General features: G+C 35.0%; 1 protein-coding gene across 1 annotated transcript in view; it reads left to right on the forward strand.

The window, feature by feature from the left end:
• ATR (ATR checkpoint kinase) overlaps window positions 1-16445 on the forward strand; it is a 56405-nt gene that overhangs the window by 16560 nt on the left and 23400 nt on the right. The window contains exons 11-27 of the mRNA XM_081954328.1: window positions 1066-1256; window positions 1340-1440; window positions 1692-1863; window positions 2488-2658; window positions 3988-4182; window positions 4610-4795; window positions 6163-6255; window positions 7244-7374; window positions 7531-7674; window positions 8136-8229; window positions 9012-9137; window positions 11887-12093; window positions 12423-12536; window positions 13214-13329; window positions 13921-14041; window positions 14176-14313; window positions 15830-16037. Of these exons, the coding sequence (XP_081810454.1) occupies window positions 1066-1256; window positions 1340-1440; window positions 1692-1863; window positions 2488-2658; window positions 3988-4182; window positions 4610-4795; window positions 6163-6255; window positions 7244-7374; window positions 7531-7674; window positions 8136-8229; window positions 9012-9137; window positions 11887-12093; window positions 12423-12536; window positions 13214-13329; window positions 13921-14041; window positions 14176-14313; window positions 15830-16037 (2508 nt within the window). The remainder of the gene's footprint in view (window positions 1-1065; window positions 1257-1339; window positions 1441-1691; window positions 1864-2487; window positions 2659-3987; window positions 4183-4609; window positions 4796-6162; window positions 6256-7243; window positions 7375-7530; window positions 7675-8135; window positions 8230-9011; window positions 9138-11886; window positions 12094-12422; window positions 12537-13213; window positions 13330-13920; window positions 14042-14175; window positions 14314-15829; window positions 16038-16445) is intronic.

The following is a 16445-nucleotide window of genomic DNA, read 5'->3' on the forward strand; positions in this document are numbered from 1 at the left end:
ATTCATTATTATTTCCACTAACAATAGTCTTCCTTCTTCATCTTCAAATATTTGTTTTGATTGTATTGATTTTTTCATATACAGTGCCACACCTTTTTTGCTTTGATCTGCAAGTGTCGCATACAGCTCCCCCAATTTCGGGTAATCCAAATATTCTTTGTGTTGTTTTTTAATATGTACTTCTTGCATACATTTTATATCTAATTTCAATTTCTCTAATTTATTAAACATCCTCTTTTTTTTATGCTCGATTTTAGTCCATTTATATTTAATGAGATTATTTTTATTTCTTCTTCTATGTCTTAATTATTTGTCGTTTTAGTTGATCTAGTCACTCTCATCTCCATTTGTCCTTTCTTCTCTTTTGTTCTTGCTCCTTCTCTTAACATCCTTTCTTCTTATTCTTTGGCTAGTTCTCTCTGTTCTGTCTCCTCTCTTCTTGTAGGCCATTCATTCTTCTGTATTAAAAGGTTAATAGAAATGGTTATTCGCAAAATGTGATGCATGGCGGGTTTCTGATTTCAAAAACCAGCCTTTGCCAATTGAGATCAGCAATTTCCACAGTAATACTGAGGTCTCCAAAATGAGTTTTCGGCAGTAAAAGAGATGTGGCCGCCTTTCCATATAATCAATACTGCTGTTGTAGGAACAATAACAACCTGAGTTGTTGTTTGGAGTGAATCAAATTTCACTGCCACCTTCTCCCCCTCCCCCTCCCATAAGAACAATTTGTGGTTCTGCTCTTCATGTAAAGATTTACAGAAAGTGAAAAGGGCAGTATGTCTTTGCCTTGAAATATAACACAGGGAGAAGTAGCGGGACCTGATGCTACATGTTGACTGGGAATTTCTGGGTGAAAAATAAATGTGATGGTACAATATGGTCAGTTTAACATTTAACATTATGAATTTATTATCTGGTTTGGAAACCTAAACCTCAAGAAATAAATTATAGGTTAACCTGATAAACAGAAATGAATTTTACTTAATCCTTTTATGAATATTTTGTTTAAAAGTAATATCGAAAAAATGGAATGTGCTATTTCTCTTTTATATCCTGTTTTAGATTTAATAAAGAACATTCCTCTGTTGTGCAAACATTTGGACTTCAGAAATGATACATTGAATGTAAAAACTGTTGTTGGAGCTTTCTTAAAGCTGTTGGAAGATCCAGATAAAGATGTAAGAGTGGCCTTTAGTAATCGCATCAAATATATATTAAATGCTTCAGACTCTGAGGAAGAATTCATCAAAGAGGTAAATTTATTGTGTACTTAGAGACAGCAAAGCATTAAGTTGTATTTGCGACAATGACTATAATACTTTATTTTCTCCTTCAGCTGTTTGTTTCCAGAATGAAAGAGGCTTATACAAATGCAAAAATGTCCAGGAATAATGAGTTGAAAGATACACTGATTATTACTACCGGAGATATTGGAAGGTGATGCTTCTTAATAGATTTCTTTTGCTGCATTTATAAATATTTTACCCGAAGAAGACCTTACATGGAAAATGATTAATTATTGATAGTATTTACTGAATAAAAGCAATCTCATTTTAGTTGCTGAGAAAATGAAATGTTTAGCTGTTATATTTGTTTATGGATAAGTTTGTATGTTTTGTTTTCCCATGTATTATCTTGTATGTTAATATTACATTTCCTTGCTGTTGATTATCATTATCCTTTATTAGGTCAGCAACAGGAGATTTGGCACGCTTTGCACTGTTGCACCTACTGCATTGTTTATTATCCAAGTCAGCATCTGTGGCAGGATCAGCATATACAGAAATCAGAATGCTGGCTTCTGCCAAGTCTGTAAAACTGCAGGCTTTTTTCAGTCAGTACAAGAAACCCATCTGTCAGGTGAGGACAGCATGTTCATATTGACTAAGTGGAATAATTTTGTAACCGTCATAAAAGAACCTGGAGTCATTAATTGGAGCTCAATTGTGGAAGTTTTAGAATGCAAGGCAGTGCTGCCGTGGGATATGATGATAGCTACTCTTTTTGATGGCTTAAATGATAGTTAGAATTAGGGGGGGGGAGGGGATATACTGGCTTCAAGTATCTGATACAATTTCTATGGAGCAAGAATGGGTGGATGCTCTTTTGTTCATATTTACTTGAAAGCTTCTGATTTGTACACCATGGCCCCAGTATGTCTATGTACATATTTGCTTGTTTCAGGGAGCTTTTAAATTTTTATGATTGATAAAATTATTCTTACTTCATCCAAAACAATAAACAGTATTAAATTCAAGTATGTTAAACACTTTGTGTGCTTATGCCATCAGTGTGAGGCTTGGGGGCGGGACTGTTAAATGCACATTGTTTTAGTTGGGAGAGAATTTGTTGCCTGAACCATAACCCTGCAAAAGCTAAGAAAAGCTAAAATAGATGGAATGATCTGTTGATATAGTATTCCTAATTAACACTGCTTGTTTTCAACTGACTGAAATAAGAATAAATGCATTTCTCTTTGTTTAGTTTTTAGCAGAATCTCTACACTCCACTCAGATGGCCCTGCTTGCAAACACTCCACGGCAAAGCAGTGAAATGCAGAAGCAAGAGATTGTTCATCAAAGAGACATGGTTCTGGACATGTTATCTGAAATTGCTAATGTTTTTGATTTTCCAGACCTTAATCGTTTCCTTAGTGTACGTAGCAATTTAAGATTTATTAGATTTCTATATATTGGTTCATTTGGGGGGGAGGGGGATTAAACAAGGTAAAATTCCTGAATTGTGTCTCTTGTATTCTTTTCTATAGTCCGTCCTGAGCTTCCATGGCTTAGGATGGACTATAATTTCAGTCTCTTTGCCCTTGTATACTGTATTAGCTATGACACCATATCTATTTCCTTTGTGGATGGGATGGAATGGAATAGAATAGAATAGAAATTTATTGATTAATTTGACTATATCAAATATATAAATATACAAATAGATACAAAGAAAACAATAGGACATGTTCATAGTAAGTTTCTTTTTATGCAAGTAATGAGCATCCACGTGCTTTTATAGTTTGTCATGGCAAATATAGGAAAGCTGCTCCTTTCTCATTAAGTGAAGCTTAACCAGAAATATCCCTAATCATAAATATCTCAGTGGAGCACAGCAAATGAAAAGTGTTGAGTTAGGGCAGATTTATGCAGTCTAATTGGGAATGATTATGCACATGGATTTTAAGATATTAAGTATTCAGAATTTTTCTCTGCTGCTGATATATAGTTGTCTAAATTAGAGTGACCTTTTCAACTTGGTTTCCTCTAACTGGAGAACCAATTTGATGTAGTGGTTAAGGGATCAGACTAGAAACTGGGAAGATGTGAGTTCCAGCCCACTTTAGGCATAAAACCAGTTGGGTAACTTTAGGCCAGTCACACACTATCACAGTGATAGCTAACCTTTTTGTCATCATGTGCCAAAAGCGAGGGGAGCATGGGGTGGGGGTCATTCACGCACATGCCCCCCATGCATGCTCATGTGACAACCACTACCCCCGCTTTTGGCGCGCAATGGCACAGTGGACCTGTTCTTTTGCCCTCCCCAAGCTTTCTAGGAGCCTGGGGAGGGCAAAAATAGCCTCCCCCACCCTCCTGAGCTGACAGGACAACACATGTGCCCTAAGAAATAGCTCCACATGTAGATTCACCATCACGGCACTATCAGCTTTAGGAAGAAGGTAGTGGCAAAATACATCTGGAAGTCTTGCTAACAAAACAGGGACTTGTCCAGGGAATTGCCAAGAATCAAGACAGACTTGAAGGCACACACACACAAAATTCAATCCTCAGTATTGTGACTTTCATTGATCATGTTGTCTAGAGATTATGGGATTTGCACTGTGCAACATGTGTAGCGTACTTGTTGGGTTAGAATGATTTAGCATTATCATTTTGAATTAGGAGGAGTGACACTACATTTGTACATTTACTTACATGAAGGTATAACATTCCTAAAACAGCCATCTTTTTATTTTTCCAGCGGATTCTCCAAGTGCTTTTGCCTGACCTTGCTGCCAAGGCTAGTCCTGCAGCCTCTGTACTTATCCGAATGATAGCAAAACAACTAAATGTAAACCGCAGGGAGATCCTCATTAACAATTTCAAGTACATCTTCTCTCATTTAGTTTGCTTCTGTAGTAAGGATGAGCTGGAGCGAGCACTTCATTATCTTAAGGTAAGATTAAACTTTATAGAAGAAAGTCAGAACAGTAAGATTGATCGTGTTTTGGAATGTATTGAAAATTGATTAAATGGCACGGACCCTCACTGCAATCACAGTAAAACTCTTGGGTACTTCTAAGATCTTCTAAAGATCCTCTTTGAAATGAACTTAATCTTCAAATGGAAGAACCAAGCCTTAATCATCGTTCTCTGTTTCTTTTGGTTGCAGAACAAAAACTAATTTACAGACCAGGTTCTTTCATTGAAGTATATTATAAACATTTATTTCCCCCCCTTGGAAACAATGGTGTTTTCATTTAGCAAATTAGTGGCTCACCTGTATTTGCAGTAATGGGAATTGTTGTGCTGTAATATTTTTATGTTGTGCACATGCTTGTATAATTTTCAAGCCAATAACATTTTTCCATGGTATCTTATAGAATGAAACAGAGATAGAACTGGGAAGTTTGCTGAGACAGGATTTTCAGGGATTGCATAATGAATTATTGCTCCGATTAGGGGAGCACTATCAGCAGGTCTTCAATGGATTATCAATTCTAGCTTCATTTGCTTCCAATGATGACCCATATCAAGGACCAAAGGACATCACATCTCCTGAGCAAATGGTAAGTAGCAATACCAATTTGTAGTTTCTTCTGCCCTCTTAATAAGAGAGAAAGGAATAGCTCTTGCAACTTTTGTAGGAAGAGAGCCATATTAATCTATGGTGGCCAACAAATCAGGAGTCTGGTAGCACTTTCTGACTAATAGATATTGACATATTTATATATTTTATAAACATTTGTAACCCAGTTAACTATTTATATCTTATTATTATAATGTATTGCTTCTGTTCAATATTTTAGGAGACTTTAAAACCCCATGATATTTTTTGTGTAAAACAGAAAAAATGAGCTTATGATCTGTGATTTTTATGATTAGATCAGGTAGACTATAGAAAGAAGAGTTATAATATAACTTTAGAGAAAAGAGGTAAATCTATACTTACAACTGATCTAAAGAAGATCAGAAGCCACTTCTTTTTTTCTTTTGTATCTTTGTCTTTTTTAAACTTTAGATTTCTCCTTAATTCTTCCTTTCTGTTTTCTCCCCTTGTCTTAACAATTTAGTTTGTATTGATTTGTACTCTTCGTTTTTAAAACTTTCAGTTATATTTAAAAAAGGACAGATGACTTTCCTGAATTAAAGTTGTGAGTGATGTGGTGGTTATGTGTGTGGCAGTGTGATGCATGACTATTCAGATAGGAAGTAGAGGTCATTATTTATTAGTCACAATTGAGACCAGCAACTCAGTTGTTAAGTGAAGCAGTTGCTATGTGAAATCGTGACAGTGCTTATCATCTTACTTCAGCTTTCCTTTGCTTTATAGACCTGCAAAGGTTGCAATTGTGAGGATTGGTCATAAAGTTACTTTTCATGACTATTGTAACTATAAATGGACACTAAATGAGGCAGTTGCTAAACAAGGACCTGAATGTGGCCTGGTTATGTTTTTGCAAGCATTACCTGTTTGATAAACCTAGAGCCAGCAATTCTAGAAGCTCTCTTGGAATTGTACATTCAGCTCACCTCCCTTTAAGCTCTTGGAGCAGAGAGATAAATTAGCTTATGTCATGCCTCCAGTTATTTTTACCTCACTTCCATGCTTCTTCTTGAGGAGGGAAGAAGAATTTCTCTATTTTTATACAGCATATATCCTGTGCAGTATTTTTCGGTTAGATGGTGTCTCCTGGTGGTCAGTGTACCTGAAAAATACCATTCAAGATATACGCTATAAAACATGAGAATTGATATTAATTTTTTTAATCCATCATCATCAATCAGGTTGAGACTGAAATGAAGTGGAATATTTTATCTTATTTTGTAGTTTAGACTAAATGTAACTTATACATAAGGGCTCAGTATGTTGCCAGATATTAGTACTGTATTTTAAATATTTTAAAATATCAGAATATGTTTTATTGCTATTTAGGCTGATTATTTACATCCAAAATTGCTAGGCATTCTGGCCTTTTTCAACATGCAATTGTTGAGCTCTAGTATTGGAATTGAAGATAAGAAAATGGTGAGTAAATCCTTTGTTGAAAACAAAATAGACATGAATATTTTTTTTCTTAGTTAGCAATGAAATCCTTGTAAAAGAATACTTGAAGGTGGTATTTTTGTTAATACTAATGAGATTGGGAGAAGTCCTGAAGTTATTTTTTCATTTGCTTTTAGTAATATAGAAAAACTATATTCATAATTTCTGATTATTTTTTATAAAAGGAAGTCTAAATAACTGACAGAGTACATTGCCTTTGAATCTAGCCTCTAGTGCACGCAAAGAATATATAATCTTGGTAAAAATTAAAGTCTGGTTAAAATAATTAAAAAGCTTGACTATATGTAAAGGACCAGTTTTAATGCATAGAGAGAAGATGGAGGATTATTTTTTAAACTCCTTTATAGATCATGGCATTGGGGGGAGCAGTGCTATGTTTTCCATAGCTAATCCTGACATTCCAACCCTGTTGTTCTGCTTAAAGAACTCTTAGCTTGTAACTTAAAATTTTTAATTGTAATTAATTCAATTTCTATAGCTACCTATTTCACCTTAGTGACTCGGAGCAGCCCACAACAGTTAAAACAACAACCAAACAGATATGGGTTATAAAACTGTTTTAAAACAAAACTATAATCAGCAGCTAAATCGATCATTATTTCATGTCTAATATGATCATTGTAGAAGACCCCCCATTACTATAGATTCCCAAGAGTGATGGCAAATCCATGTCTCCAGGCCAGCAGGATCAGAGCCAATCTACGATCTGGGGGAATGATGTTTCAAAGGACAGGCATCATAGCAGAAAAGTTTCTCTTCCTGGCTTCAGATATAAATGATGCTCTTTTGTAGTCATGGCCTATATAGCATGCCTTTCCTGCTGGACTTGATGAAGTGGGTAGATGTAACCAGGGAGTGACAATCCCTCAAATAATGTAGTCTCTATCTATTTAGGGCTTTATAGTCATTATTACCATCTGAACTGAACCCCGATTTTTCTCAACTGTAGGCTTTAAACAGTTTGATGGCTTTAATGAAGCTTATGGGTTCTAAACATATTACTGCAGTGAGAGTGAAGATGATGACAACACTAAGGACAGGGCTGAGATATAAAGATGATTTCCCACAACTGTGTTGCAAGTAAGAAAACTACCAAAATCCTGATTTATTACTGTCCCTTCTTATATATAAGATTAAAAAGAAATCATTGTGGTATACCTGGCTTAATGGATGATTTTGAAATTGCTGGAAAATATAGAACAATACTGTATATGTTATGTTGCTTTTGTGTTTTAGGGCTTGGGATTGCTTTGTACGATGCTTGGATCAAAGTCATCTTGGGTCTCTCTTGAGTCATGTGATAGTAGCACTCTTGCCCCTCATACATATTCAACAAAAAGAAACAGCAGCAATCTTCCATTTTCTTATAGTTGAGAACAGGTAACAAAATATTTTTAACTGTATTTTTCTGGGATTATACAAAATAATCTTAAAATATAAATGTAATAAGTAATATTGCAAAATTGTCCTTTCCTCAGTTTCAAATGCCATTAACAACATATCATAAATCCCCCAAATACAGAAAATTTACAATCATCAATGTATGTTTCCTTGTAGAAGCAGTTTCTTCCTTTCTCTTCTAATGTTTCTTTTGTAAATCATATCGCTCTCAATTAAGAGAGGAAGAAAGATGATTGCTATTTTCTGAGAATGTGTGTATTACTTAATAAATCACACATGGGTTTGAATAAAGGCAGACTGTCTAAAAGCTAAAACTGTAACTTTCACAACATTAAAAATGTATTTTTGACCATTTCCAATTTATGCGTATTTAAGCATATTGTGCATGCTTTAAAATATTTTTTATTTAACAGTATTTGTTATTTTGCTTTATTGGTTAGGGATGCAGTCCAAGACTTCTTACATGAAATTTATTTTTTACCTGATCATCCAGAATTGAAAGAAATCCAAATAGTTCTTCAGGAATATAGAAAGGTATTACTTTTTCTATATTTTGAATACAAATATTTGAAAATAACATGAATTACTGTGCCTTTGATGCTGACAGAACAAAAACTTTCCTGCATGTCATTTAGTAACTCTGGTATTTGCTCTACTTGCATTTAATTAATTCTTTTAATTAAATTATTAAATGGGAAACCTACAGTTATCATTTATGTCTTGAATGCATTGAAAGTCCACAAATCTTTTATGTAGTTCTTTGTTCCTCTGCCAAGAAAAGGAAAAAGGTAAACTGCCTTATCTCTATGTGGTCACTATAAGATGACATTGATAGCATATTAATTAAGCTGCTTTAAATTCCTAAGATATGTAAGATAGAAAGCTCACCAATAAATGGTTCAATTGTTTTAATTCTGTAGATTACTTGATTTCTTGTATTAAATACTTCTTGTATAAATATTAAGGCTGGGTAGTGCTTTCAATTTGGGGCAAAAATACTTTGGGCATGTGAGAATACAAATGTATCATCTGCATGAAACTCCTTAAAGCAGCCATGCCCTTTTGCAGAATCACACAGCAATCTTCTGTAGCTGCTTTATGAACCTGAAGAAATACGGTTTGGTTTGAAGTGCTGTATACATGCTCTGAAGTACTGTTTAGCCAAATTAAGCACAATACAACCTGTACACTATTAAAACATCCTCTAAATTTGCAAGTTGTGTGTTAGCATTTTCCTATAAATGCAAATATATTTTGACATAAGTACTTCTCAAAATAAAGAACTTAATGAAAGTTGTACCCATCATTCCATACAGGAAACTTCTAGGAGCACAGACCTGCAGACAGTGTTACAACTCTCTATGAAAGCCATCCAACATGAAAATGTCGATGTTCGGATTCATGCTCTCACCAGTCTAAAGGAAACATTATATAAAAACCAAGTATGTAAAGCTGAGGAACTCAAAATCAAGCTGAAGTATGATATTCACTTAACTCCTCGTAAGCCTCCTGAAGTTAGCGCTGCTTTTGACAACATATATATAGTTATGTGAATCAAATAAACTAGCACAGTCTCCCTGACAGACTGTTCAAAATTATGATAGTGTTGAAAAAGTAGGTTTCTACCTAGCCCTCAAAAATATGGGTGTTGTACATCCATGCAGTAATTATCATTTGTGATCCTCACAGTCAGCTTCCAACAAGCAGTGTCAAATGGCAAAGCCAACAGTAAATCACAAGTCATGGTTACAAAATGTTTCACTTAGCAGTAGAGTTGGTGTTTACAAGTGCAGTTGTTAAGTGAGGACTACCTGTATCCCAAAACAGATTTATGAATATAAATACACTTAATAATTTCTACAGCTCACTAGTTCTCACTACCAAAAATAGATACTGATAATGACTTATTTTAGGCCAACAACAAAGCCAAATAGGTGGTTTCATTCTGGCAGTTTAAAGTTTGATCTAGATATGGAAGAAGAAATCTCATAAGTTTTGCTTTAATATTTTTCTTATAATTAACAACAAAATTAATGAGTTTATTACTGTTTGTATAAACACATTTTTTTTAATTTTAGGGTAAGTAAAAATAATGTCATCCCTTGACCTGAAACAGCTAAATTGCATTTCTTTCATTTTAATTCTTGATTCTTTCTTACTTAATTAAAATAGAGTATTTCTATGTTACAAAGTTTTAAAGCACTTGTCTCCATCATCTTGCAATTAATTTATTGTTACTCTTTTGTCAGCATTGCCGAAAAAAGGATATTTTTAAGATCCTATCCTAATAATGACTAAAGTACAACATCACTGATTCATATAGTTGTAAAGTCATGTCCATATGTTTCTCCAAATTCTACCTAAAACTCCCCATATTGTTCCTTTGAGGCAGGGATTGTATAAAGCTCTTCTGTTCTTAGTTCTTCTCTTTTCCTTTTTCAGTGTCTTAGAAAATGATTTGAGAATTTGGATTTGTAAGTTGCTGGTTTACAATTCTACCATTCATTGCCAGCAGTCAGTGGTGAGAGATTTGAAATGGTCCAGATTATCAAGAGACATAGTTTATAGTTTAGTTAGTTTATTTAATTTATAGACCGCCCCCTCTCCCCGTAGGGACTCGGGGTGGTGTACAGACCATTCATAATCAAAACAATAAAAATGACATAAGACATAAGACATGAAAAACAAACAACTCACACACACGGTCTGTTATAAAATCCCAAAACCAATTTAAATATTAAGAACAATTTTAAAACCCGTTAAAACCCCAATATAAAATTTAAAAAGCCATCCAGGAAGGTTTGAATAGATGTTAAATACAGTTACGATTATGGTTGTAATTAGGCCAGATCTGCTACTCGAAACAGGTGGGTCTTGAGTTTCTTGCGGAAGGAGCGGAGATCAGAGGTGGTTCTAATATCGGGGGGGAGGTCGTTCCAGAGGGTTGGGCCCATCACAGAGAAGGCCCTACTCCTAGGCACCGCCCGCCCGCACTGTTTAGCGGATGGTACCCGGAGGAGGCCCTCTCTGTGAGAGCGGATTGGTCGCAGGGATGTATGGGGTAGAATGCGATCCCGCAAATAACTAGGTCCCGAGCCATGGAGTGCTTTGAAGATGACGATCAACACCTTGAAACGCACCCGAAAGGCCACAGGTAGCCAGTGCAGCTCGCGCAGGAGAGGTGTTACATGGGAGTACTTAGTACTCCCCATAATAACCCGCGCGGCTGCATTCTGGACCAGCTGGAGCCTTCGGGTGCATCTCAAGGGGAGCCCCATGTAGAGAGCGTTACAGTAATCAAGGCGAGAAGTCACTAGGGCATGAGTGACTGTGCAAAGGGCGTCCCGCTCCAGTAAGGGACGCAATTGGCGCATCAGGCGAACCTGATGGAATGCCCCCCTAGCCACGGCCGTTTCCAATATGTATTGATTCCAATACAGGAATCAATACATAGATTCCTGTATTGGAATAGTGACAAGATATGATGTATTTCCTTGTGTGATTTATATTGTTTGCTAAAGGCAAGGAAAAAAAGTGTCATGAAAGGGAGAGGTGAACTTAGTGAATGGTGGTGAAACTGTATGAGAGAGAGCATATTTCAGGGGCAGAGTCATACATCACATGCAGAAGGATACGTGGCATTTTAAATTAAAAATATTTGTAGAAACAACGAAAAAAGCCTCAATCCACCTGAAATCTGAGAGAGAGAGACACTATCAGTCAAATTAAACAGTCTTGGAAATGGAAATAGTTCCATGTTCATTTTTTACAGCATCTTAAGAGTCAACCGATTCAACAGAAGCAAAGCAAAGATAAAATAAATTCTGTTATTTCAGGGTGTAGGGAAAAGGACTCATTCTGAATAAATAAAACTGCCATGAAATAAAAATCTTGTCATTGATAAAATCTTTTTCTGTGGTATGCTTGGATAAGAAAATAGCTTGCAAGAAAGAATGCAGGAGTTTTTTTTCCCCAGCAAAACATTTTACAAATAGATGCCTCCCTTACTTCTTCCAGGGCACTTTATAGTATGCCTCTAAATAGGCTGTTCTATTTCCTTCCTACATTTCATATTATTTTTTTAAAATGCTGTATCGTTTGAAAGAATGACAAAAGAAGGGTAATTCAATGAAAGCTAACAGATGTTTGTGGACATAATTTATTAACTCTTTTTTTCTTTCTCTTTTCTAGGAAACTGTGATAAAATATTCAACAGATAGTGAAACTGTTGAGCCAGTTGTTTCTCGACTGGTGACAGTCCTCCTGATTGGCTGCCAGGATGTGAATTCTCATGTACGGTTACTCTCTGGGGAGTGTTTAGGAGAATTGGGAGCTATAGATCCAGGCAGATTGGATTTCTCAACAAGTGACAACCAAGGAAAAGGACTGCTATTTGTGGCAAGTAATACAGTAACATTGACATTTTTAATGCTGGCGGATCTGTTTTATATAATAAAAAAATGATAAAGACTATAGTTGTATATAATTTACTTGTTTCAGTGCTCCCTTACTGTTTAAGCATCCATTTGACATAAGAATGCTAGAGAGATTGTTCTGATTGTCATTGTTTCATTTTTCTGATCAATGAACAAGTATAGGGTTTTGCTGAAAATCATTGTGTGCATTATTATGATTGGGAGTTCCAGAAACATTTTATTTTAATTTACAATGGCATTTAGACTTGGATAATGAGAATGAGAATATTAACATAAGACATTTGCTTTCAGGCGGGTGTAGAAGATTCAAATTTTGCATATGGATTACTCGTGGAATTGACAAGAGCATTCCTTGCTTATGCTGACAATGTCCGAGCTCAAGATTCTGCTTCATATGCTATTCAGGTGAGGATGTTTTCTTTTCCAGTATTCTGTTAATTTATTACTTATTAAATAACACTTTAAAATGTTTTTAAAATCTGTTTTTTTTCCGGTATCATGGTGTCAGAATATGATCACAGTAAACCAGGATTCTAAAGAATGATACTGCTGCTTCTTAATTCCTCATTAGAAAACCAAATAACTCCCAAGTCCGTTGCCTATTGTTCTTTCTTATGGGCAAACAAACCATTTTGAAGCATAATTTTCTTAGCAAGATATAGTCAGAGATTGTTGTTTTATCTTGGTAATGATAATTTGTTTAGAATTTTGGAGCTTTGCCTTGCCAATGGAGTCAGAATTTGGTTGGAACCTTTTCACTGGGTTAATAAGCCTCAACAGGTAGCAGATATAACCATCTCTGGCGATTTAGAACGTTAAGCAAGATTGGCTTGAGTGAAAGATCAGCAGGGAATTGCAGGATTAGGATGGACAAAGGGGTCAAGAATGTATCCTTCAAAAAAGGAACAATTTTCCTACCATTTCCTGGTAAGAAAATGGCATATGTGTTTATATAGTAATCATCATGTGTCAGGTTTGACTCAAAAGAGACTTTTCAGTTGGTTATTAATCAGCAATGGAATTTTTCATTTTTATAATTCTTAAAAATAATTACATGTGGATTCTTAATTTTGTTTTTTAAGGAACTGCTATCTATATATAACCGTAGTGAGATGTCTACTGATGAAGCAGGTGCAGTGCTTTGGAAGATGTTTCCAGAACATATTCAGGAAATATTGGAACCTCATTTAAAAACCCGGTATCAAAAATAAATTTAGTTTTTTTACTTCAACTTTTTTAAAAAATCAAGGTAGTTTTAAATATAGCCTTTTTCTACTTTCTACTTATGCAAAATTGCGCATCACATCTGAATTACACAGTTGAACAAGCTAGCAGACAATTCCCAATTTGAGCTTATACAAATTATATACTATGTAAATGTTAGATATGGATATTTTTGAACTAATTTTAAGTAGAATTATATAATTAAGAAAAGTTACATAACCCATACATTTTTCTGGAAAAATAGCAAAGATGTTCAAAACGCAAAGCCACATTGTATATAAAAGTATGAGAAAAATCAGAATGGTTAACTTTGTTAACAGATAACTAAATTGATATTCAATATTACACGAAATATACCCCATGAGAGACTCAAGACCCGACTTGAATCATATTCAAGTGCAAATGGACTGGTTAGAGGAATGCAGATTTCAGTGGAGTGTTAGAAAAGTTTTCCTAACAACAAGAGTAGTTTAAGGTCAAAGAGTGATGCTAGAATGTTGGTTGATTGTCTTTTTGTTTATCATAAATAATGTGATTTAACAAATTTTGGAAATTCCACTTACAGATACAAGAGTTATCAAAAGGCTATAAATTGGTCTAAAATGAAGAAGCCAATTTACTTAAGTAAATTAGGCAAAAACTTTGCAGAATGGTCAGCAAGCTGGGCTGGCTACCTAATAACAAAGGTAGGGACAATTACTAATAATTAAGTTAGATGCTCTATATAAAAATTATTGTCTTTCAACTTTCATCAGCTATGCCAGCCTTAACACATTTTTCCTCTCAAAATTTTACATTCAAACTGTTACCTTTGTTCCAGGTGCGACATGATCTTGCCCGTAAGGTTTTTAATTGCTGCAGTATTATTATGAAGAATGACTTTAAAGTGACTGTCTATCTTCTTCCTCACATTCTTGTGTATGTCCTTTTGGGATGCAGTCAGGAAGATCAACAAGAGGTAAGAATCCCCTGACTTGTATCCCCTATTAAAGAGACATTACAATTGCAGTCATTGGCTATTACATCAACCCAATATATCTCTAAATTGTTCACCTTAATTCTATGTTCAGATCATCATATATTTGAGCTATTATTGCAAAGAGAAAGAGTATTACACATAGTCCTTGACTTATAATCACTCATTTAGTGGCCATTTGAAGATACAATAGCACCAGTGGTGGGTTGTCAATTATTTTACTACCGGTTTGGGCTCGTTCCCCCGCGCATGTGACACTTCTATATATGTACAGAAGCATCTCGGCGGGTAGGCAAATCCTCCTGCCGCCGCTACTAGTGGTTCACCCGATCCAGGTTGAACCGGGAGCAACCCACCTCTGAATAGCATTGAAAAAAAGTGACTTATGATCAGTTTTCATACTTTAAGACTGTTGCATCATCTTCATGGTCACATAATTAAAATTTGGGCACTTAGCAACTGGCATGTATTTATGACAGTACCACAATCCTGGTATCATGTGATCACCATTTGTAACTTTCCTAGCCGGCTTCCAACAAGCAAAGTGAATGGAGAAGTTATATTTGCTTAATGATTACATGATTCATTTAATAACTATAGTGATTTGCTTAACAACTGCCTTACTTAGCAACAGGAATTTTGGGATCAATTATAGTCGTAAGTCAAGGACTACTGAGAATTGACTGCTAGACTGAAAGTAGGATAACTGCCGTGGTATATTGTCAGCATACCATTATACTTGAATCAGTATGAAGTATTCTGAACAATACTTCAAAATCTCCTCCTTTCTGAACCAGACATATTTGCAAATTCATACATAACAATAAACAGCGTTATTTAATGTGATACTCATTGCATTAATAAAGTGTCTTGCAGCAGCAGAAAAGTATTACAAACAAATTCTGTTTCATTTGTTACTCTTTTTTTTAAGTATATGCTTATTGATAGGATTATATCACAATTAGTGTAGACAGGACTGAAATATCTGCTAATTTGCATTTTTTGTTTTATTGCGGTAAAGAGTTACTAGAGACTTAACAATTATTTGTTAAATGCAAAATAATAGACCACCAAAATTCAGGGATTTGCCATTGAATATTGGCCATGGCTATACAACCTTAGAGGGTTCCAAGTGCTGCAAAAACTTGGGGTTTGGTTTAGATGGAGTGGGTTATTCACTCTTGCTTTAAAGTCTGGAATTTTGTTATGGTGATATTCTGAGGTCTCCTAAAAAGTTGGGAAGCCCATTGGGGGTTCCAAGTAAGGATGGTTCATCTTGGTGAACTCTTGAGTTAGGTGGAAGTGTATAGTATAGTCATGAAACACTAAATAAGCTTTGATTTTTGTCGTTTTAAAAATATTGTGTCTTTTTTATATTTATGGAACTGCAGGAAAGTGTTTCACATTAAGTTTCTCATGGTGCTAACTAGCTCTTTTTCTAGTTTGAGCAAGCTTGAATAATTAAATTCCAAGAAATTTTAAAATATCATGTGTCTAGGTTTATGCAGAAATCATGGCTGTTTTGAAAAATGATGACACCTGCACACGACGATGTGAAGACAGTGCATCTGATCTAGGTCATTTAAGCACCCAGACAGTGTTTTCTATGCTTGATCATCTAACACAGTGGTCTAGGTATAAGTTTCAAAAATTGAGTATTGAAAAAGCTGCTGGCAAGTCAAATAAAGACCCTACAGAATTATCAGGTTGGTATTCTCCCTTGCTTCAGTTGAATTACCTCTGATTTATAACTGTTTTTAATTGCCTTTGGAAGAACTTCATTATTTGTCCAGAAGCAGAAAAAATACAGGATGTATTGAAGCTTTAATAAGCAAGAAAAATATTTTAAACAATAATTGTTTTTATAAGTAAATATAAAAAATTCCCAACATTCTATTCCAAACTCATGTAGCCGTACTTTTGATAAATAATGTTATCTCACCACCTAATGAAAGCAGAAGAAAAGATTTCTTTGCTCAATGCTGATTTAACAGAAAGAGATAAATATTAAAATTTTTATAAACATCTGCAAATCTTTAAGCACCACTATATACATTTTAGGAGACTCGTGCAGACCCACTTTCTTCTGAATACTGCAGTGGAGGGAGGATGCT

The sequence above is a fragment of the Natrix helvetica genome (genome assembly GCF_964273705.1).
Source record: "Natrix helvetica genome assembly, chromosome: 5".
Lineage (NCBI taxonomy): Eukaryota > Metazoa > Chordata > Lepidosauria > Squamata > Natricidae > Natrix > Natrix helvetica.